General features: G+C 43.3%; 1 protein-coding gene across 1 annotated transcript in view; it reads left to right on the top strand.

The window, feature by feature from the left end:
- The window catches only part of HEPACAM (hepatic and glial cell adhesion molecule), a 27,152-nt gene extending 6,087 nt beyond the window's left edge, over nt 1–21,065 (top strand). Inside the window, exons 2-7 of the mRNA XM_006892807.1 lie at nt 12,386–12,727; nt 14,409–14,690; nt 14,969–15,062; nt 15,767–15,840; nt 16,136–16,206; nt 20,754–21,065. Coding sequence (XP_006892869.1) covers nt 12,386–12,727; nt 14,409–14,690; nt 14,969–15,062; nt 15,767–15,840; nt 16,136–16,206; nt 20,754–21,056 — 1,166 coding nt within the window. The 3' untranslated portion in view covers nt 21,057–21,065. The remainder of the gene's footprint in view (nt 1–12,385; nt 12,728–14,408; nt 14,691–14,968; nt 15,063–15,766; nt 15,841–16,135; nt 16,207–20,753) is intronic.
- Nucleotides 21,066–22,825: the final 1,760 nt, after the last annotated feature.

Below are 22,825 nucleotides of genomic sequence, written 5' to 3'. Positions count from 1 at the left end.
ACTGCTGACATTTTTCCTTTTGACCAGTGTCTCTTAAGTTTAGTTGTACTGTCTCCAAGGGAAGGTGACGTGTCCTGTAGAACTCCTGTGTAGATTATGTTTTCCTTTCTGTTTTTCCTGTGTATCTTTGAAGGATGCCTCTTCGTTATTGTCTGAGGTGACTTCCCCTTGTGCGCCACTCCCAAGCTTCCCTTCTGCCCAGGAGCACGTTCTCGCTGTCCCCAAGGGCCTCCTCCCACCGGTTCCTCCTGGGTACTGGCCTTTCTTCTGCCAGGTTAGTTCCACAACATAGCTCCAGGTGATGGTTGGATCCGAGGTGGTGCCCTGAGGGCACAGGGCTGTGGTGGTGGCTGAGGTGCGTGGAAGCAAGGGACTAGGAGGGTAAGGAGCGCAGGCCTTGGACACTATCACCAAGAGGTGGGGGCGGGGCTTGGGCGCTGCTGGTCGGGGGTCACACAGGTGCAGGCTGCAGGGGGGTCGCTCCTCTGGGGTTCCGCGGTGGATGGCTGGCTATTGCTCTTCCTGGGTCTCTTCCCCGCCTGTCTGGCGGCGGAACTCTGTCTCTGGCGGCGGAACTAATGGGCCTTTTCCTAGATTCATCACAACTCATTTCATGAACCATTCAAATAAAGATTTTTGATAGAGTGGGATATCAGCTCTCTGGCATAAACACAAAGTGCAATGAAATCTAGATGATATGCTTTTTTGTGCCTCAAAAAAAAAGTTTGACTTCCTAGGATCATAGAACAAAACCATCCTCTAGGAAATCAATGCCTTCTGCTAGATTCCATCCTTTTTTAGTCCCAAGTTCATTTTCATATTGTAGGTGTTATAGTTTGTTTAAGATGTAATGTAAAATTACAGAAAAATGAATTTAGCATCCATATACAATTTGATAAATCTTTGAAAAATGAACAAGCTTATGCAATTAGCCACCAGGTGAAGAAATAGAATACTTCAACACCTCAGAAGGCACCCTATACCACTTCAATTATTATCACTCGGCAGGATGACTACTATCCTAACTTCCAATACAGACTAATTTTCAAGACTTTGAACTTCTGTAAACAGAAATGGACTACTAGGTATGCATTCTATTAGATCTGACTTCTTTCTCTGTTGGACTAGATTGTAAGATTCACCCATGTTGTTACAATTTATTTGGTTTCACTGCTGTTAGTGTTCCACTGTATGAATATACTACCACTTAGTTGTCTGTTCTATTTTAATAGACACTTATTTGTTCACAGTTTGGAGTTTTTTGAATAGAGTTTCTGAAAGCATTCTATTTCATGTCTTTTGATGAATATATGTATGCATTTCTTTTAAGAATATACCTAGGAGAAGAATTGCTGAACTATTACTGAGTATATTTGTTTTAAATTTTAATCAGTGCAACCAAATAGTCCTTAAAAGTACTTGCTTCCATTTATATTGCTTCCAGCATTGTATGAGAAGTCTACAATTTTATTTTCTCTTTTTAATTCTAGCCATTCTCGTGGATGTGAAGTGGTTTCAAATTGTGCATTTATATATGGATTTCCAAGATAATTAATATAGTTGGGCCCTTTCATAAATTTGTTGAACATTGGAATCCTTTTTGTGAATTACCTACTCCAAATCTTTTGCTCATTTTTCTGTTTTATTGTCTAGGTTTTATTATTACTACTACTGATTTGTGGGAGTCTTAACAACTTATTTTGGATATGAGTTCTTTAGGAGAAATTTGAATTTCAAATAATTCTTACTGTCCTGTGGCTTGTCTTTCATTCTCCAAATGGTGTTTCTTGATGAAAAGAAGCTCTTATTGTGTCTAAAGTATAATTTACTTCTTTTATAACTACCACATTTTTATCCTGATTTTCAAAATCAGTGGCTACCCTCAAGGTTTTAAGATTTTCTTCTATGTTTTCTTATTAAAATTTCATTATTTTGCCTTTCACATTAAGATCTACAGTCCATCTCAAACTGCTATTTGTGTAAAGCAATGGTCAAGATGATCCATTATTACTAATATTATTTTTGCTTCCATTTTTAAGCTTTATTTTGTTGGTGGTAGTGAGAATATATACAGCAAAGCATGCATCAATTAAACCAATTCTACATGTACAACTCATTGACATTGAAAATATCCAGTACTATCTTTTTTTTGAAGGAAAAAAAAATCTCTCTTCCATTGTACAACAAGGTCATTTCTGTCTTAAATGCAGTAATTACATATGGAAATATCTGTTCTGTGCTCTTTCTTCTGTTCCATTTACCTATCCTTGTGCCAATATCACAACTTTTTAATTACTATAGGTTTGTAAGCATTGCTATCTGATAGTGTAAAATTTCCAACATTACTCTTTTTCTTTAAAATTCCTTTACCTGTGCTTGACTTTTTAAATTTCCATATACATCCAGAATTAACTTGTCATCTTACATAATCATAGACAAAACTTGCTAGGATTTTGGTAATATTATAGAAAAAATATATAAATTAATTGACAGTTTATTAAAGTGAGTCTTCCATTCCACAGAAATGGTAAATCTTTGTGTGCCTTCTTAAGCTTTATAGTCTAGTGAACATGTACACTCCTTCTATCAAGACCCCCTTTCTTCCAGGGTTTCAGAAGCCTTCTTTATACTTTTTATTTCTGGTTTTCTCCCACTACCCTAAGCAACTGACATATAAACTGATATCTCACTTCCGGAAAGACCCCAGGCCCAAATCACAGGTGTGAAACCCACCACGGCCCCCATACCAACCCTCTGCAGGTTTCCAAAGCTATAGATCTTTATGGGCAGACACTGCTCATCTTTCTCCTGTAGAGTGGCTGGTGGATTCTAATTGTCAGCCTTTTTGTTAGCAGCCCACTACATTGTTCATCAGGGCTCCTTAGACAGCAAAATAATGTAAGTACAAATATATCACAAAAAGCCCAACATTTACACAGTAAGCAATACATCTATGCCATACAGGTAGGTTAAGTTAAGGAGGTTGTTTTCTTAGGGCATCATTCATTAGGAGAGATATTAAAAGCCCCAAAGAGAAAGCAATACTTTTCCCTTTTAGAAAACCAAGCTGTGTACTATCCTCAAATTATCGTGTGTAGCTGTGGTTACCACAATAAAAAGGGAATAATATAATTGGGTAAATTTCAGAAATGAGTATCTACAATTATTGAAGGGATGGAGGTCATTCTTTATAGAGACGGATAAAAGAAAACTCCTTTCCAATACAAAGGCCTATAACTGCAGGTCTTGGTGTTACAAAGTACAGATAAGAAGTATACAGAGTACCTAGAATACAAGTTTGCCACCATATCTATTTCATTGACACTTTTAAAAGGTAAATCCAAGGCAAATATGATAAAGGCAATGTTAGTACAGCAAAAGGGGAATATATAAATCTGTAGATTAAGATTTATTTATGAGAAGAGACTATTAGTGGATATACTCATACTTTGAAGTGTAGCATCCCTTCATGCCACCTGTAAACTCACTTCCATGGAGTCACTTCTGACCTACAGAATAGCACCGCCCAGTAGGGTATCCATGTACACAATCTTGACAGATGCAAACTATCACATCTTCCTGATGGGTTCAAACCATAAAACTTTTTGGTTAACAGACAGTGTTTAACCTCTGTGCCACTAAGACTCCTACTTAGTGTAAAAACTCTCCTTAAAGAAGGGCTGAGGACCGAAACATCTGACCCAGTATGCCATTTATCATTTAGGCTGATAGATACTTCTTGCTGAATGTTAAATTTCCTTTTGTTCTACTTCCAATGAGAACAGAAACTTCCTATGTAATGCTGCCTCAGAGACTTGAAGACAATGATTGTTAATCATTCTTCAAGGTTGAATAGGCCTAAGCTCTTTTTTATTTCCACACTGGACCATAGCTGTTAGCCATTTCCTCATTTTTGTGTCCTTCTTTAGACTGTCCCAGTTCTCAGTGTCCCTCAAAAGTTGTAGAACCCTGACCTTAACTCTGATTATGGCTGGAGTTTTAGGAAACCATTTTTGTTCAGCTGTGTTCTGTCAGTTTCACAGAAAGGCCATCACATTCCGTTGTGCTCACAGGTACACACATCGTCACTATGCACCACATGCACGTTCATGTTCACGGGCACCTGGGACCTTCCCTAGAGAGAGGTGAGACTTAGTCCAGCTCATGTGCTGTCACTTCTCCATTGTTTCAATCCAGAAGAACTCAAGCTTCAGAAAGGAAAGGCATCACAAACGGGTTCCTGGGACCATAAATAGGAGAGAGCAGAGGCAAAAGAGGCGCAAAAGAAGATCAGCGAAGCTAGGTGGACTACTGGGAACTCCTCCCATCTTTCCTCAGGGCCAGGACTGTTGATCCTTCCCTTGGAAGAGGGAGATGGGAGAGAGGGCCCCTCAGACAATGTGGCTGGGGCCATTACACAGATTTGCTAAATCTTCGAGTGACTCAGTCTCTGTTATTCATATATTCCTTTCCCAATGCTTCATACTAGATCCTGAGGAAGAGGCTCCTCAGCTATCAGATCACTCAGTGATTCCCCCCAACCCTCTTGCAGCCTTAAGTCACACGTATCAAAACTCATTTGCCTACTTAGGGAAATTTGAAAGCTTGCTTTTCTAAATCAAACCACACCTGAGAACTGGCAGTTTCTGGACAGAAAACCCCACCTAAATTATCACAGAATCAAGAAGCTTCAAATATTAAGGAGCATTTAGTCAAACAGACTTCAGTGTGAAACACAGTTACAAGATTCTGTGGAGTCTTCCAGGTTGTTGGGAAGGAGGTGAGGTGAGGTGAGAAGGCAGGACTCGAGTCCCCACAACCTTGTCTCCTAAAGCAATTACACTGGCTGGAATGAGATTTCCTTTCTATTTTTACATAAGTTTCTGTAAGAATAAAAACCTCATTAAAATGTTTGAAAATAATTTATTTCCTCTCTCTCAAACTAAGAATCCCTCCAATAACAAGCAGAGATAATCGGTGCTTATGACTATCTTTAGCCTACTCTCACCTACTCTCTCTAATGGCCTAGTGGTAAGAAGCTGTGCTGCAATACCAAAGGCATGAGGTTCAAATACACCAGCTGCTCCGCAGGAGGATGGGCAAGTCTCCTCCTGTGCAATTTACTGCCTCTGAAAACCTGCTGGAAGGTCAGCTATAAATGAGCTCCAACTCGACCCCACACAACAACAACAACAACCACTTCTAGCATATATGGCAGGGAGCGAATCAGAAAATGTCAGAGATTAAAGACTTCTAGAGAAGACCTGGGACCATAAAAGGAGGAAAAAGAAGCCCAAAGATGTGCAAAAAGAGTCAACTGGCCTTCCCTTGACCATTTCCAAAGATCTTCTCCAAAAAATGGTTTATGTTTAGTGAATACGGTATGTAGTGATACCCACAAATAACCTTTCCATTTAATTGCTTTGTACCCAGGTCTAAACTGTCCAGGCATATGGGAAACTAAACTTCTTTAACTCTAGTAACAGAGTTGGTGGTGGTGGTGATGTGTACCATCAAATTAGAACAGACCCATAGCTGAACCTTCTGTGGAGCAGCTGCTGGCCTCGAACCACCTGTCTTTGGGATTGCAGCGTAGCTTTTGCCAGTAGGCCACCAGAGTGCCCTACCAGAGTAACAGAGTTAGAAATAATCATGAGGTTAAAGAGAACACGTAAGATGTAAAAAAAAAATAATAAATCAAACAAACAAACAAAAAGTGTAAGGAGTGTTGAGAATGCACGTGTTCATTCAACTATGCCTTACCCTGTTCACTACTGTCTCCTTCAGATGGTTGCATATCTCTGCAAGGCTTAAGTCCCTAGGAGAAAGGGACTCTGGGCTATAGGCTGACGTGTGTTTCTATGCTAACCAAAGTACCTAACAGGTCTCCGGAATCTGAGATGTGTCTCTGGTTGGGGCAGTCATTGAACGCAAATTTTACAATGATAGTAACACAGAGCTGGAGTAAACCAATAGGATCATCTAGTCCTACCACTCATTTTACCTACTGTGAGGCTGAGTCCCAAATAGACAGGCTACTTGTTTCAGGTCATATGGCTAATAATAGAGCCCAGGTCTCTGGCGCCCAGTTTTCATTCTCTGTACCACAGAATAATAACTCATATGGGTATTGTATGTAATGATCCTGTGAATTCTGTAAGACAATTACTGGTGTCATTATTATCCTTACTTTCTATAAAAACGAAGCTTAGAAAGATTATTGTTGTTGTTGTTGTTGTTATGTGCCATTGAGTCATCTGAGACGCTTTATGAAATCCACACAGCAAACAAATGGTAGAGGCTAGATTTCCAAGGTCTTCTAATTCCAAACTCTTTCTTCTACCCGACACAAGTCCCTCTTCTATGAGGATGTAAATTATATGGAAGTTTGGATAAACTCCCTAATCGACCAATCAGAAACAGGACTGTTGTATAGTGTGCTGGCCTTGTAAGGTGTTACATGAAGCTTGGCTGAGGATTGAGGAAGCTCTCAGTGTGACTGAAAACTGGTCACCTCGTCTTCAGTTCCCTACACTCTCCTTTTATTGGCATTGCCTTTGGGATATACTGCTTTCCTCAGTAATTGTGTATCAAAAGTTCTCCATCCCGCCTTCTCAATCACAACATATTTTATTCACTAAACCCATTTTTGGAACAAGTTCTCTGGTATAAGTAGTAAGCACCTCCCCTTATCTTTGGAAATCGTCAAGGAAAGGACAATTCTTTCGCTTCTATGGGCCTAAGTTTTCCCATCTTGTGGGACAATATTATCTTTCCAAAACCATGTCAAACTCATTGATGTTGAGTTCGAATCAACTCAAGCTGGCCCTCCAGTGGGTTTCAGAGGAGGAGATTGCCCATCAATGCCCCTCAGAACCGCTGGTAGATTTGAACTGTCAGAGAGGGTTAACAGTGTAACCTCCTACCAACTACACCACCAGAGCTCCCAGACTATCACTATTGTTGCTGTTATGAAACATTGAGTCAGAACTTACTCAGAGCTGACCCTCCGATGGGTTTTCAGAGGCTGTAAATTGCACAGGAGGAGACTGCTCATCTTTCTTCCACAAAACAGCTAGTGGATTCAAACCATGAACTTTTGGGTTACCCCAAAGGCCTGCAGTTCAAATTCACCAGCTGTTCTGAGGGAAAAGGATGGACAATCTCCTCCCATGTAATTAACTGCCTCTGAAAACCTACCAGAGAGTCAGCTTTAGGTTGGTTCTGACTCAACAGTGCACAACAACAGCTTTTGGGTTGGCACCATAACTCTTTACCATTAAGCTACCCAAGCTTCCTAGAATCTCTTCTTATTGTTGTTGTTAGGAGTCATTGAGTGGAGTATGACTCATAGAGACCCTATGAACAGACCTGAATCCCATCCTATCCTGTGCCATCCTCACTATCTCTGATACACTTGAACCCACTCCTGCAGTCACCATGTCAAGTCACCTATGTGTGGCTCTTCCTTTATTTCTCTGACTATCCTTCCAAGTATGTATCCTTTTCTAAGCAATAGCCTCTCCTAGCAACATGTCCAAAGTACAAGAGATGAAGCTTTGTGATCCTTGCCACCAAGGAGCACTCCAGCTGCACCTTTTCCAAGACCTATCTGTTTGTTCTTTCGGTAGTCCACAGGTCAGTACTCTCCTCCAACACCACAGTTCAAAGACATCAATTCTTCTGTCATCCTTATTTATAGTCCAGTTCTCAGATGTATAATAGGTAATTGAAAAGACCATGTCCTTCAAACTGTTATCACTGCTCTTCAGTATTTTGGAGAGATCGCTGACAGTGGTTTTGCCCAAAACAATGTCTCCTACCTCCTGGCTATTGGGAACAAGGATCTTGCTTGTGGATCCAAGCAAGGTGAAATTAACTGTTTCAATCCTTCTATCATTTTTAAGTCCTTTTTATATCCTTCCTTTATCATGATGTTGACCACTGGCCCAGTGGTGGTGGTGGTGGCATCAAGTCAACTAAAACTCATAGTGACCCTACACACAATAGCTCTGAAGTCTGCTCTATCCTGAGCCAATTTCACTGGCTCCGACATGTACCCCATTACTGTGTCAATCCTTCTCATGCAGGGTCTTCCTCTCCTGTGCTGTCCCTCCACCTTTCAAACATGATGTCCTTCTCAAAGGACAGACCCCTCCTGGCATCGTGGCCAAAGTATGTGAGATGGAGCTTCAAAATCCTTGCCTCCAATAAGCAACTTGGTTTCACCATCTCTAGGACAGACTTTTTTGTTCTCTTAGCAGTCCATGGTATGTTCAAAACTCTTCTCCAGCACCACAGTTCAAAAGCATAAATTATCCTTCTATCATCCCTATTCATTGTCCAGTTCTCTGATCCATAGGAAGCAATAGTGAAGACCATGGACTGGATCAGGTGTGCCTTAGTCTCTAGACTGACATCATTGTTCTACAGAATTCTGGAGAGATTCCTGACAGCAGATTTTCCCAATGTAATTCATCTTTTTATTTTCTGACTGCTAGTATCAAGAATGTTGATTGTGAAGCTGAGCAAGCTGAAATTATTAACAATCTCTTCTCCATCTGTCATGGTGTTGCCAATTGGTCCAGTGAGCTTCAGTCCATATAAGACTGCAGTCCTTGACCTTCTGCAGCAAATACTTCCAGTCCTCTTCAGTTTCAGAGAGCAAGGTTGTGTTATTTGCATAACACAGGTTGTTTATGAGTCTTCCTCCAATTCTGATGTCACACTCCTCCTCATAAAGTCCAACCTCCTGAATGATCTGTTCTGCATATAAATTGAAAAAGCATGGAGAAAGGGTGCATTCCTTTCCTGATTTTGAAACTTGCAGTTTTTCCTTGCTCTGTTCTGAGGACTGCTACCTGGTCTAAGTATAGGATTCACATGAACACAATCTGTGAGGTTCAGTGGTAAGACCTTTGTATTGTTGATGTTAAGATACAATCGATATTGAAAGCTGTAGTCTGTGCTCTTTTGCAACAAGTGCTTCAGGTCCCCTTAGCTTTCAACAAGTAAGGTCATTTCATCTGCCTAATACTGGTTTTTGATGAATCTTTCTCTGACACTGATGTCACATTTTTCTTCATAGAGTCCAGCTTCATGAATCATTTGCTCATCATACAGACTGAATAGGTATGGAGAAAGGATACACCACTGATGCACACGCTTCCTGATTTTAAACCATACAGTGTTTCCTGTTCTGTTTGATTAATAGCTTCTTCATCTAGGTATAAATTTCACATGAGTGCAATTAAGTGTTCTATGATTCCCATTCTTCTCAGTGTTAACTTGTTGTGATCCATACAGTCAAATGCCTTTGCATAGTCAATAAAACCAGACAGACATTCTTCTGGTTTTCTCTGCTTTCAGTCAAGATGTCAAGATCCATCTGATAATCAGCAATGATTATGATAATCAGTGCCATGGCCACCTTGAACTTCTGACAGTCCCCCATCAACGCACTGCTACAATCATTTTTTAATGATCTTCAGCAGTATTTTGCACGATATTAATGATATTATTTGAAAATTTCCACGTTCTGTTAGATTACCTTTCTTGGGAATGGAAACAAATACAGATCTTTTCCAGTCAATTGTCCTCCAACTTTAGACTAGTAAGCACATCCAGGGTTATATCTCTTAGTTGAAAAATGTCAGTCAGTATCCTATCCTATCCTGGAGCCTTTTTTTTGCCAGTGTCTTCAGCACAGTTTGAACTTCTTCCTTTGTTACCATCAGCTTTTGATCATATAATGTTTCCTGAATTTTTTACTGTTGACCATTATTTTGGGTACAGTGACTTTGTGTAATCTTTCCATCTTCTTTTAATGATTCCTGGATCATTCAAGATTTTGTCCATACTATGACATCTTGCAATTCAAGGCTTGTTTGTTTGTTTGTTTGTTTTATTTTTCGTTTTTTCAACTTGAGAAATGCCAAGCTAGCTATTCCCTTTTAATTCTCTAACTCCAGTTCTTTTCATATTTCATTATAATACTTTGCTTTGTCTTCTCAAGTTGCCCTTTGAGGTCATTGAAAGGCACAGCTTGCTCAAAGTTTACTCATCTGGAGTGTGGAGCTGGTTTGCACAACAATGCTATGTATTTTTAAGAGAAGAAAGAGCCTCTTAACAGGAAAACACCCTCTGGAAATAGCAAGCAAGGAATCAATGCTGAAAAGAAATAATTTCTTTTAAGAACATATATGACAGAGTGCCCACCTAGACAGCCAGCCCCATCAGGCACGAGCTGGACAGCTGCAACTTGAGTAATGTTCCTACACGTGCCCACATGGACAGCTAGAATCTGAGTGAGGTCCCCACCCGACAAGTATCTATATGCATGCCTGCCCAGTGTACGCCTGCACCTGTGCCTGCCCCGCCCGTGCTCATCCCACACTCAGCTTCACATCTCCTCACATCCACTTAACTAACTGCCTTTAATTCAGAGTGCCTTGGTCTGACTTAGCTGCAACAATTATCCAACAGAAGAGGCCACCTTCATAGACCCTGAACAGAAACTTCCCTTAGTTCACAAGTTCAGAGAGAAACACAGGCAGCGTAACTGCCATGCCCTCTTCTTTAGCAAAGACTTCAGATCAAGCACCTATCATCATTTCAAGCATGAAATACTCTACTGCTGCAAGGTCATGAAAGAAGCAGGATATCTCACACCCTACACAAGCCCAAAGCAAGATATCACTCCCCCAAAAGTGACACAGTATCAATGGACTTCCTGAAGCCACAAAGTCTGATGGAACTTTCTGACATAGAATTTCAAAGAACAATGATTGAATATTTTCAATGGGTGAAAGACAAACTTGAAAAATTACAGGTCACTGCAAGAAAAAACCAGGAGAAGCTTAAAAAAAATCCAAAACAATGCAGATAAAACTAACGAGGCATTTGAGGCTCTGGAAAAACACGAAACCACATCCAAAATATGAGGTCCAATGTCTCAGATGCTGTCAACATGATGGAGGGACACATGAACAGAGTTGAAGAGATGGAACACAGAACCAGTGAAATAGAAGATAGAATTTTCACCACTGATCTGCTAGAGCAAAAAGTAGAATCAAAAAGGAAGGAAAAAGAAGAAAACCTAAGAATAATGTGGGACACCATCAAGAGAAATAATATACATATCATTGGAATCCCAGAACAGGAAGAAGCAAGTAAAGGCACTGAAAAAGTTGTGGATTACTAGAAGAAAACTTCCCAGGCATAATGAAGAATGAGAGAATATATATTCAAGTTGCCCTTTGAAATATTCTGTTCAGCTCTTTTATGTCAGCATCTCTTCCCTTTGTTTCAGCTTCTTGGTGTTCTAACGCAATTTTCATGTTTCTTCTGACTTCTATTTCAGCTTTTTTCCTTTGTCTTTATAATGACCTTTTGGTCTCTTCATGGATGATATTCTTTATTTTATTCCACAGCTTCTCTGTTCTTCTATCATTTGTGATCAATGCCTCAAACCTGTTCTTAAAATTATTTTTTAATTCAGGTAGAATGGACTCCAGGTCATATTTAGCTTCTTGTGAATTTGTGCTAATCTTCTGCAGCTTTAACTTGCTCATGAGTAAATGATGGTCTATTCCCCAGCCAACACTTGGAAAGATTTTGACTCCTGAAATTAAGTTTCTCCAGTGATTCTTTCTGTATAAGTAGTCAATCTAATTCTTATGGTGACCATCAGGTAAAGTTGGTGTGTAAAGCTGCCATTTATATTTCTTAAAAAGTATTTGCCATGAACAAATCATTGAGTAAATAAATTTCAATTATTCATTCTCCTATCTCATTTCTGTCACCACCTCCATATTTCCTGACTACCATTTCTTCCTCATTGTTCCCAATGTTTGCATTTCAGTCTCTAATAATTAGATTATCTCCAGGAGTCTCCAATATCTGAAATTCTCTGATTTGTTACCTGTCAAGTATGTTAGAATCATACCATTTTAAGAGTGGAAGAGACTACTTTAAAAGCAGTCATAAGTCTATCTGACTAGTTCATCCTGGAGTCCAGTCAATGGCCTATTAGCTTTGAGGGTAGAGATTTTTTTCTATTTTCTTTATACAGAATTATGCCTGCTACTTAGTAGCTCAATAATCATTTCTGTGAGTGTAGGTTGGCTGGAATCTTCTGCTACAGGAAGAAAAATATGTTAGGAAGGCAGAGGAAGGATTGAGGACAATGAGGTGAGAGTGAGGGATGACAGAGGGACACAGGGCTACAATGGGAGAAGAGATTGCACCTAAAGATAAGAAACAAGGACTACCTGACAGCAGGGAGTAATGGGCCCAGAAGGGTAAGGCACTGAGAGTGCTTACAGGTGAGAATAAAAGGAATCATGGCATGACTCGTCCTCTTGCCATGGACCTCTGTCCACAGACCGCCTGGAGGGAGTGAACATCACCAGCCCAGTGCGCCTGATCCACGGCACAGTCGGGAAGGCAGCCCTGCTCTCTGTGCAGTATAGCAGCACCAGCAGTGACAGACCTGTGGTCAAGTGGCAGCTGAAGCGGGACAAACCAGTGACCGTGGTGCAGTCCATTGGCACAGAGATCATTGGCACCCTGAGGCCGGACTATCGAGATCGCATCAGGCTCTTTGAAAATGGCTCCCTGCTTCTCAGTGACCTGCAGCTGGCCGACGAGGGTACCTACGAGGTGGAGATCTCCATCACAGATGACACCTTCACTGGAGAGAAGACTATCAACCTCACTGTGGATGGTAAAGGGCTCTGTAGGGCACAGGCAGGCAGGGCCTGGGGAAACATCTGGGGGTCCACATCCTAAAAAGAAAACAGATGAAACAACCATGCAACATTACTAGACAGAGTAGAAGTGCCCCCCACTCCCCGCCCCAGGTTTCCAAGACTATAAACTGTAGTCACACTAGGTTTTCAAGGCTGTGAGTCTGTATGAAAGAAAACGAGCACATCTTTCTGCCATGAAGCAGCTGGTGGATTTCAACTGTTGACCTTTTTGCCAACAGTCAAACATTTAACAATTATGCCATTACAGCAGCACATTAGACCCCGAGGAGGACAGTCCAAAAGTGAACTAAAGAGTCAGTGGGCACAGCTAACACATAGAAAGTATTTATGAGGTTCCAGAAACCATTCCAAGTGCTTCACTGGTGGTCTAGAGGCAAGAAGCTGTGTTGCAATCCAGAAGGCACGTGGTTCAAGGCCACCAGCTGCTCTGCAGGAGAAGGATGTGCAATCTCCTCCCATGCAATTAACTGCCTCTGAAAACCGGCCAGAGGGTCAGCTATGAGTCAGTTCTGACTCTTTGTACACAACAACAACAACAACTATCATATATTGACTCATTTCATTTTTATAATAATAATCTGTTGTTGTCTAGTACCTTCAAAACAGTTTAACTCAGAGACAACATATGACAGAATAGAACAGCCTGTAGGAATTTTGGTTGTTGTTTGGGGTTTGGTTCTGTTACGGTTTTGGCTGTAATGTTTATAGAAGTAGATTACCAGATCTTCTTCCACACAGCTGCTAGATGAGTTCCAACTTCCAATTATTCTTTTTCTGTAGCAGCTGTTTAAAAGGTATGTTTCCAGGGCCCCTTAATAATCTAGAGATGTATTGTTGTTGTTGTCTGGTGACTTGGAGCTGACTCATAGCTGACCTCCCAGTGGGTTCTCAAGGTCTGTAAATCACACAGGAGAAGACTGCCCATATTTCTCCCACAGAGCAGCTGGTGGATTTGAAATGCCTGCCTTTCCACAGGTCCTCACCACTAGGCCACAAGAGATAATATCATTGCATCTGTTTGAAACACGAGGAAAGTGATACAGAGCAGTTTAGTGACTTGCACAAAGTTGTAATGATGAAGCTAAGATTTGTACCCTGGATTTAGCTCAAGGAACCCTGGTGGTGTAGGGCATTATGAGTTGAGCTGCTAACCAAAAGGTTGGCAGTTCAGATCCACCAGCCACTCCTTGAAAGGAAACTGGGCAGTCTCCTCCCATAAAGATTTACAGCCTTGGAAATCTGACAGAGAATTGCCCTGAGTCAGAACTGGCTTGATGGTAGGGCTGTTGTTGTTTTTCTATTAGTTGGGACATAGCTCAAATAGAAATTCCTGAACTCAGCCAGTTCGAGACATTAAAGCCCAGCAGTTTTGGAAATGTATGTGGGAAGAATGTATGTGTATGGCAGGAGCTGACCTCTCTTGTTTCACATTGTGTAGACAATTCCTAGTTGATACTCAATAAATAGTTGGGGGCGGGGGTAGAAATGGTGAGAGAGCTGAGTTGACGACTTTAAAGGGGTCTCCTCAGCCCACACAATTTGTTGTGGTGCATCAGAAGGTTGGGAGTTGAAAAAGAGAAGGGAGAAAATCACTAACATGAAGTGATTCACTGGCTGCCCACCCCTGGGGCCCAGTGCCCATTTCAAGGCCGCAGGTGGTAGTGGCTTCGACCACTGTGCTGGAGCTCAGTGAGACCTTCACCCTGAACTGCTCCCACGAGAACGGCACCAAACCCAGCTACACCTGGCTAAAGGACGGCAAGCCCCTGCTCAACGACTCTCGCATGCTCCTGTCCCCTGACCAAAAGGTGCTCACCATCACCCGTGTGCTCATGGAGGATGATGACCTATACAGCTGTGTGGTGGAGAACCCCATCAGCCAGGGGCGCAGCCTGCCTGTCAAGATCACCGTTTACAGTGAGTCTTCCTGTGGCTTCCCTGGGACTTAAAATACCCAGAGACAGGTGCCTGTGCGGGACCGAGGCATCACAGAGTACCCTAGAAGGGTGTGCAAGCGAGGTGTGCCAACCATCTGTGGAGGTCAGCACAAAAAAGAAGCAGCTCAGTGTGTGCTGTTTCAGCGAACAACTCTGCCTGGGGCTCCTTTTCGCCCCTGTCTCTAGGAAGCTCCTCCTTGGCCTTACCCCTTACCCACCCAAAAGTCTCTCTGTCTCTCTGCTTTTCTCTCTTCCCAGGGAGAAGCTCCCTCTACATCATCTTGTCAACAGGAGGCATCTTTCTCCTTGTGACCTTGGTGACCGTCTGTGCCTGCTGGAAACCATCCAAGAAGTCTGGGTAAATCTCCAAATTCAGCATTTTGAGCACCCTAAGCTTGTAATCCGGTCTAACTCCAAGCTCAAGTCTTTTCTTCAAACACTCAAACTCACTGAGTTTCCAAGGCTGCAGATTGCCTAGGAGGGGATTGCCTTTCTCTCACAGAGTCACTGATGGATTCAAACTGCCAGAGAGACACACTGTGATACCTTACAGACTAAACCACCTGAGCTCTTGTCTTTTCTTACTCTGAGTGTCTTTTCTCTGAGGGACTATGCATCATTGGGCAGGAAATCCAACTCCTATTGCTCAAAGAACCATGCTCTTAGCTCATAAGCCTAAATTACCACTTGTTGTTGTTATATACTATTGAGCCAGAATGAAAGCATACTTAAAGATGGGCTTCATTTATTGTGTTCCTTCTTTGTGTCAGGTGCTGTAAATTGTGGTTACCATGTCATATTTTAGTCCTCAAAGCCTTGCAGTTTACAAATAATAACCTTGAGACCAAAATGGGTTAAATTATTTTCCCACAATTCAGATGCCAGTAAGTAGTAGGCCCAGAATGCACACTCCACCACCGGAAAGTACTCCCACCCCACCCAGCTCATCCTCCTGTCACAAAGCTCCGTTTAAAACCATCTGCTCCCTTCTGTGCCCTCTCCCCAGGCCACTTTCAGACCCTATCACACATAATTGGGATCTGTATTGATTTGCAGGAAGAAGAGGAAGCTGGAGAAGCAAAATTCCCTGGAATACATGGATCAGAATGATGAGCGTCTGAAAGCAGAAGGTGAGCTCCCATCCACCCACTCACCCATCCCATCTGCACTCAGATCAGTGGGCTGCTGGGAAAAGGCGGAAGTGGGCCACCAGGAAGCCCGCCCTGCAGGGTCCCTTCCTCCACCAACTGCACGAAGACTGCAGAGCAGGGAGAGGTGCAGCCAAGGTAGGAGCCTGGGTACTGGGGATCCTCAGGTGGAGGTTGGGGGGGCCGTGACTGTGGCCACTTGGGGAGCAAGTGTAGGTGCTGACTGTTGGGGAGGGTTTGTACCTGGGCCAGCCTCAAATCCTTCTCCCCTGTGCAGCAGATACCCTCCCACGGAGCAGCGATCAGGAGCGCAAGAATCCCATGGCTCTGTACATCATAAAGGACAAGGTGAGCCACTCCGGGCTGTGAGCACCACAAACATGCCCCCCTTGCACAATTCGCTCGATCATATAGATATCCATTATAGTATTTAGAATCCCTAGGGGTTCAGTGTACAGCTGTGAACTAAAAGGTTGGAATGCAATCTCACCAACCGTGCCTCTACAGGAGAAAATGGGCAGTTTCTTCCTTGGATGCCCAGTGGAGGGTCACCTTGAGCCAGAATCAGCTCAGCAGGAGGAGTTTGGTTTACAGGGCTGAGAATAACCCTGTGACAATGTCAGGTTTGGGTTGCTAAGGTGGGCAGCTGGACTTTAAGCACGGCTCTGCAAAAGAAAAGGGCTGCCTAACTCTACAGAAGAAAAGGGCTGCCTAACTGCCATCAGCACATCAGCAGAGAACTGCCAGAAGTCCAGGCTGGGTTTAGAAGGGGTCATGGTACTAGGGATATTGTAGCTGATGTTAGATGGATCTTAGCTGAAAGCAGAGAATACCAGAGGAATGTCTATCTGTGTTTCATTGACTATGCAAAGGCATTTGACAGTGTGGATCGTAACAAACTGTGGCTGACTCTGAGAAGAATGAGAATCCCAGAACACTTGATCATTCTAATGCGAAACTTATACTTGGACCAGGAGGCAGTCGTCAGAACAGAGCAAGGGAACACTGCACGGTTCAAAATTGGGAAAGGCGTATGCCAGGGATGTGTCCTATCTCCATACCTTTTCAACCTGTATGCAGAACAGATTATCCAGGAGGCTGGGCTCTATGAGGAGAAATGTGGGGTCAAGATTGGTAGAAGATCTATCAACAATCTGCGTTATGCAGATGGCACAACCCTGCTTGCTGAAACTGAGGAGGACCTGAAGCACTTGCTGCAGAGGGTCAAGGACTGCAGCCTCAAATATGGATTGAGGCTCAATATTAAGAAGACAAAGATTCTCACCACTGGGCCAGTTGGCAGTATCAGGATGGATGGTGAAGAGATTGAGATTGTTCACAGCTTTGGTTTGCTTGGCTCCACAGTCAACACTCTTGGCACCAGTAGCCAGGAAATTAAAAGACGTATTGCCATGGGAAAATCTGCTGTTAGGGACCTCTCCAAAGTACTGAAGAGCAATGGTGTCTCTCTGGAGCCTAAGGTGTGTCTGATATAGGCCATGGTCTTTGCAATCAATTTTTATGCATCAGAGAGTTGGACAATGACCAAGGAGGATAGGAGAATTGATGCCTTTGAGCTGTGGTGCTGGAGAATAGTATTGAGGGTACCATGGACTCCTAGGAAAACAAACAGATTCATCCTGGAAAGGGTCAAACCGGGTGATTCCTTGGAGGCAAAGATTCTGAGGCTCCGTCTAACATACTTTAGACATGTTGTAAGGAGAGACCAGTCATTGGAGAGGGACATCATGCTTGGGAGGGTAGAGGGACAGCGCAGGAGGGGAAGGCCCTCTATGAGGTGGATTGATTCAGTGACTGGGGTAATCAGGATGGGAGTGTCAGAGACAGTGTGATTGGCACAGAACAGAGCAGAGTTTAGGGCCATTGTACGTAGGGTTGCTATGAGTTGCAAGCGACTCGACGGCACATAACAACAACTGCCTTCATAAAGATTAAAGGCAAAACCAAACTTGCTGTAGTTTAGTTGATACTGATTCACCGCCACCCTGGAGAATAGAGTAGGGCTGTTCCACATGGGGTTTCCAGCACTGTTTTAGAGACTACAAGAATGAGGCAGAGAAGTGAGACGATTTGCCCAGGATGAAGCAAAACAGTCAGAGGCATATCAAACCACCAGCCTAGAAGCTGACATCAGCTCTACTGACTGTCCACCACACCATACCACACCACACCACACCACACCACACCACACCACTTTACACCACAGCTAATTTCTGTCTCTGGCTGCTCAACAACAAACAAAGGGACAAAACGCTTAAATCAATGCATTTCAGTGTGTATTGAGCACTCATCATGTAACAGAGGAGTCTAAGAGGCACAGGAATTAAATCACTTGATTATCAATGTAAAAGTCAGTGGTTGTACCCCACCAGCTGTCTCAAGAATAGATTTAATGCATTGAGCACTAATGATAAAAGCCCAGATGACTTTTGGAATGACATCAAAGATATCAACCATGAAGGGAGCAAAAGATCATTATAAGGACAGGAATAAAGCAATACCAAAATGGATGTCAGAAGAGATTCTAAAAATTGTAGTAGAATGTAAAGAGGCCAAAACAAAGGGAAGAAACGCTGGAGTGAGAGAAATGAACAGAATATTTCCGTGGGCAGTTCAAGAAGACAAAACCAAGTATGCAGTTCAAGAAGACAAAACCAAGTATCATAATGAAATATGCAAAGAGCTGGAGTTAGAAAACAAAAGGAAAGAGTATTTGGCATTTCTCAAACTGAAACAACTGAAAAATAAATTCATCCCTCAAGTTGCAATGGTAAAGGATGCCACAGGCAAAAAATCTTAAATGATGCAGAAAACATCAAAAGAAGATGGAAGGAATACAGAGTCACTGTACCAAAAAGAACTGGTTGACATTGAACCATTTCAGGAAGTAACATATGATCAAGAACCATAAATGAAAGAAGTCCGAGCTTCATTGAAGACACTGGCAGAAAATAAGGCCTAGGAATTTATGGAATATCAATTGGCATGTTTCAACAAACAGATACAACCTTGGACATGCTCACTAGTCATGCCAATAAATTTGGAAGACCTGGCCAGCTAGCTAGATCAATATTTGTTTCCTTTTTTTTTTTTAAAAAGGTGACACAACAGACTGTGGAAATTATCATACAATATCATTAATATCATATCCAAGTAAAATCTTGCTGAAGTTTATTCTAAAAGAACTGGAACAATATAGCAAAAGGAAACTGCCAGAATTAAAATTGTATTCAGAAGAGGCTGTAGTGCAAGAAATATCATTGGATGGATCTTTGCTGAAAGCAGAGAATATCAGAAAGATGTTTATTTGTTTTATATTGTCGATGCAAAGTCTTTTGACTATAAGGATCATAACAAATTATGTATATCCTTGAGAAGAATGGGAATTCCAGAACATTTAATTACACTCACACAAAACCTATATATAGACCAAGAAGCAGTCGTCCAAACAGAAAAAGGAAACACTACATGTTTTAAAATCAAGAAGGTGTGTGTCAGGATCGTATTCTTTCTCCATACCTATTCAGTCAGTTGCTGAGGAAACTAAGAAGCTAGACTATATAAAGAAGAATGTGGCATCAGGATTGGAGGAAGACACATCAACAACCTGAGGTATTCAGATGACATACCTTGTAGAAAATGAAAGGAACTCAAAGTACTTGCTGCGTAAGATCAATGACTACAGCCTCCAATATGGATTATACCTCAACATCAGGGAAAAATCCTCACCACTGGGATACAGGTGATAGAGAAAATACTGAATTTGTCAATAATTTCATTTTACTTGAATTTACAATAAAAGTCATGATAACAGCAGCCAAGAAATAATAAAATGACTTGTTTCATTGGGAAATTCTGTCTTTAACACTCTCATTTTAAAGACTAAGGTGTGAATGATCCAAGCCATAATATTTTCAGTTGCTTCCTACACATCTTAAAACTGGATCATGAGTAAGAGAGACTGAAAAAGTAATTGATGCCTTTGAATTGTGGTGTCAGAGTCCTGAATATCCGAAAGAGCAAACACAGTCGTCTTAGAGGAAGTACAATCAGGGTGCTCCTTGGAGGCAAGGACGGTGAAATTTTGTCTCACGTACTTTGGGCGTATCATCAGGAGGGATGAGTCCTTGGAAAAAGACACCACGCTGGGTAAGGTGGAGGGTCAGAGGAAGAGAGGAAGACCCCTTCTCCCAACAGGATGGATTGACATAGTGAGTGTAACAATGGGCTCGAGCATATTAGGGATGGTAAGAAGGGCACAGGATAGGACAAGATTCAGGTCTGTTTTCATAACACTGCTGAGTCATGGTCAACTAGACGGCACTTAACAACAACAGCTGCACAGCAGTTTTCTATACAGATTATGGCAATGTCTTGCATAATTATTTCTTCCTTAATCTTTAAAGATTAAAGATTATAGCTGTCAGCTTCCATAAAGATTAAGCACTGCCACAAAGTCCTAGGGATCCTGGAGATTGTAAATGTAAACAGGCCTTTCTCATCTTTGTACTGCAGAAGGAACTGGGGAGGGGGTGGTGTCCAATTAGTAACCTTTCCTTTAAGAGTCCAACACATAACCTATTTCCTATGGTTGGAAACCCAATGGGACAGAGTCCCCTTGAGTTGGGATTGACTTTGGCAACTGCTGATGCTGTGTGCTGGACAGTCAAAACTGACTCATAGCTGACCCTTCAGAGGCAATTAAATCACATGGGAGATGGCCCTTCTTCCTCCTGTAGAGTAGCTTTTGGGTTCGAACTGCGTGCCTTTGGTTTGGTGCACTTTCTTACCACTAAGGCACCATAGCTTGGTTTCTGTCATCCCAAACATTTACCCTAGTAAAATGCTGACCCGGGCAGCGTCTGTTGTTGCAGGACTCCCCAGAGCCTGAGGAGAACCCCGCCCCGGAGCCTCGGAGTGCGACAGAGCCGGGGCCGCCCGGTTACTCGGTGTCCCCAGGCGTCCCTGGCCGCTCGCCCGGGCTGCCCATTCGCTCCGCCCGCCGCTATCCGCGCTCCCCAGTGCGCTCGCCCGCCGCAGCCCGAACACACACGTCGCCGCCGCGGGCTCCCAGCTCCCCCGGCCGCTCGCGCAGTGCCTCGCGCACTCTGCGGACTGCGGGTGTGCACCTAATCCGCGAGCAAGACGAGTCCGGCCCGGTGGAGATCAGCGCGTGAGCCGCTGCGCAGGCCAGGCCGGCGTCCGGAGGAGGGGCCGCGTGCCCGCACGCAGAGGGAGCGCGGTGCGAGCTTGGAGCTGAGCTGGTGGGGTGTGGGGTGCTGGCTGCGTCTGCTAGGGGCTGTTAGTGTAGCTGTGTTCTCTGTGGGTGTGGATTGTGCCCTTGTAGGCCCATCTAGGTGGAATTTCCGGCCCATTCCCCCAGGATCGCTAAGGAAACTAACGTCAGTAATTTAACCCCGTGATGTCCTGTGCTCTTCCTAAGACAGGCTTGTCTCACGCTTTCCCTCTTAAGGAACACCATATCCCTGGAAGCTTGGAGTTTTTTTGTTTGTGTGTTTGTTTGTTTTTTGTTTTTTTTGACAAGCCCAGATTAGGGAGGCCGCTTCCCCAAAAATGTACAATTTGAACTAAAGAGAAGCCACATGTCAGCTGTGGGTGCACAAGACACTAGGGAATGACGGTGAAAGCAGGGCCTGGGAGCCCGCTTCTCAGGCCACTTGCTTTCTGGTGCCCACAGATTGGCGAAGGAGGAGCACAGGTACAACCCTTTGTCCCCTGACCACCAGCCTTCATCAACAACCTACCTGGCATTCTTTCTGTCACCGTTCCTAAGTGCAGGAGGGGTAGGCTTTTTCTTATAGAGATGAGGAACTCATCACCACCACCCCACCCCACCCCCGGCTCAGGAAACTAGCTCATGTGAGGAACTCTTTTTAATTCTTTAAACCCACACGTTATCCCTCCTTCCTTACAACAGCAAGCCTTTCAAACAATCACTGCCCCAGCCAGGTGGCAAAGGTACTGAGGTTCCTCTCACCATAATAGAATAAGTTTCCAATGTGTGAAAAAATTATGGGAGGAGAAGATTTACTGTTCCCAGGCTGTCAGGGGAACATACGCCTCCAACGACCGACCTGCCCAGGTCCAGGGAGCAGGACTGGGGCAGACCCCCTAATGACACTAACCTCAGAATACAGAGGGACTGAGCGGGGCCATATGTAGCCAGGCGGTCCCCGTGCCACCATCACCTGTACAGTTCATAGGAGATAAAATAATCAACTGTGTGAGGAGAGTGGGCAATTAAAAAGCTGAAAGAGAGGAAGGCCCTCTGTGTATTTTGTCCTTTCCTCCTTGATGCATCTAGCGGGTCCTTGCTCCGTTGGCCTCTCTCCCATATATTAAGCTCCAGCTCTAACTCTCCTCCACCAATCTCACCACATTACCCCAGGTTCCTGTTACCCAGCACCTCCACACCAGGACAAACGTTGACCCAGGACTCAAGGTCCACAGCATTTCCCCTCTGCCTTCTCCCCGAGCCACATGCCCCGCCCAGCACCTATCCTTGTGCCCACTTGCTCATGCACGTTTGAGCAGGTGTTCCTTTGCAGCAAACCAATTAGCTGCTCAATAGATTAGCCTGAACCAACTCCTCAACCTTTCTAAGTGCCTCCTCCATAAGATAGTGCATGCAGGAGAAAGTTCCTCAGGCCAATAGGAGTTGCAAGGATTGGAGAAGGATGCATGCCTGTCAGCCTGGTGATGCAGAAGTGAAAGTTGGGATGAGACAAGATCTATCCTGATATTGAATCCCTGAAGTGCCAGCTTCCCAGGCTCAAGCCAAACTTGCCTTAAACAGGACATGAGGGGAAATAAGAAAGAGGGCTATTTTGGGGTTTTTGATCTTTATCTTTGTATTATTTGCATCTAGCACAGTGCCTAGCACATTCTGGGTGCTCAATAAACTTCTGATGAAATGAAATGACAA

This window comes from Elephantulus edwardii, unplaced genomic scaffold (assembly GCF_000299155.1).
Source record: "Elephantulus edwardii isolate Elephantulus edwardi_28Jun2011 unplaced genomic scaffold, EleEdw1.0 scaffold00120, whole genome shotgun sequence".
Classification (NCBI taxonomy): Eukaryota; Metazoa; Chordata; class Mammalia; order Macroscelidea; family Macroscelididae; genus Elephantulus; species Elephantulus edwardii.
The sequence above is the reverse complement of the archived record's forward strand: the minus strand, read 5'-3'. Positions and strand labels throughout refer to the sequence as shown.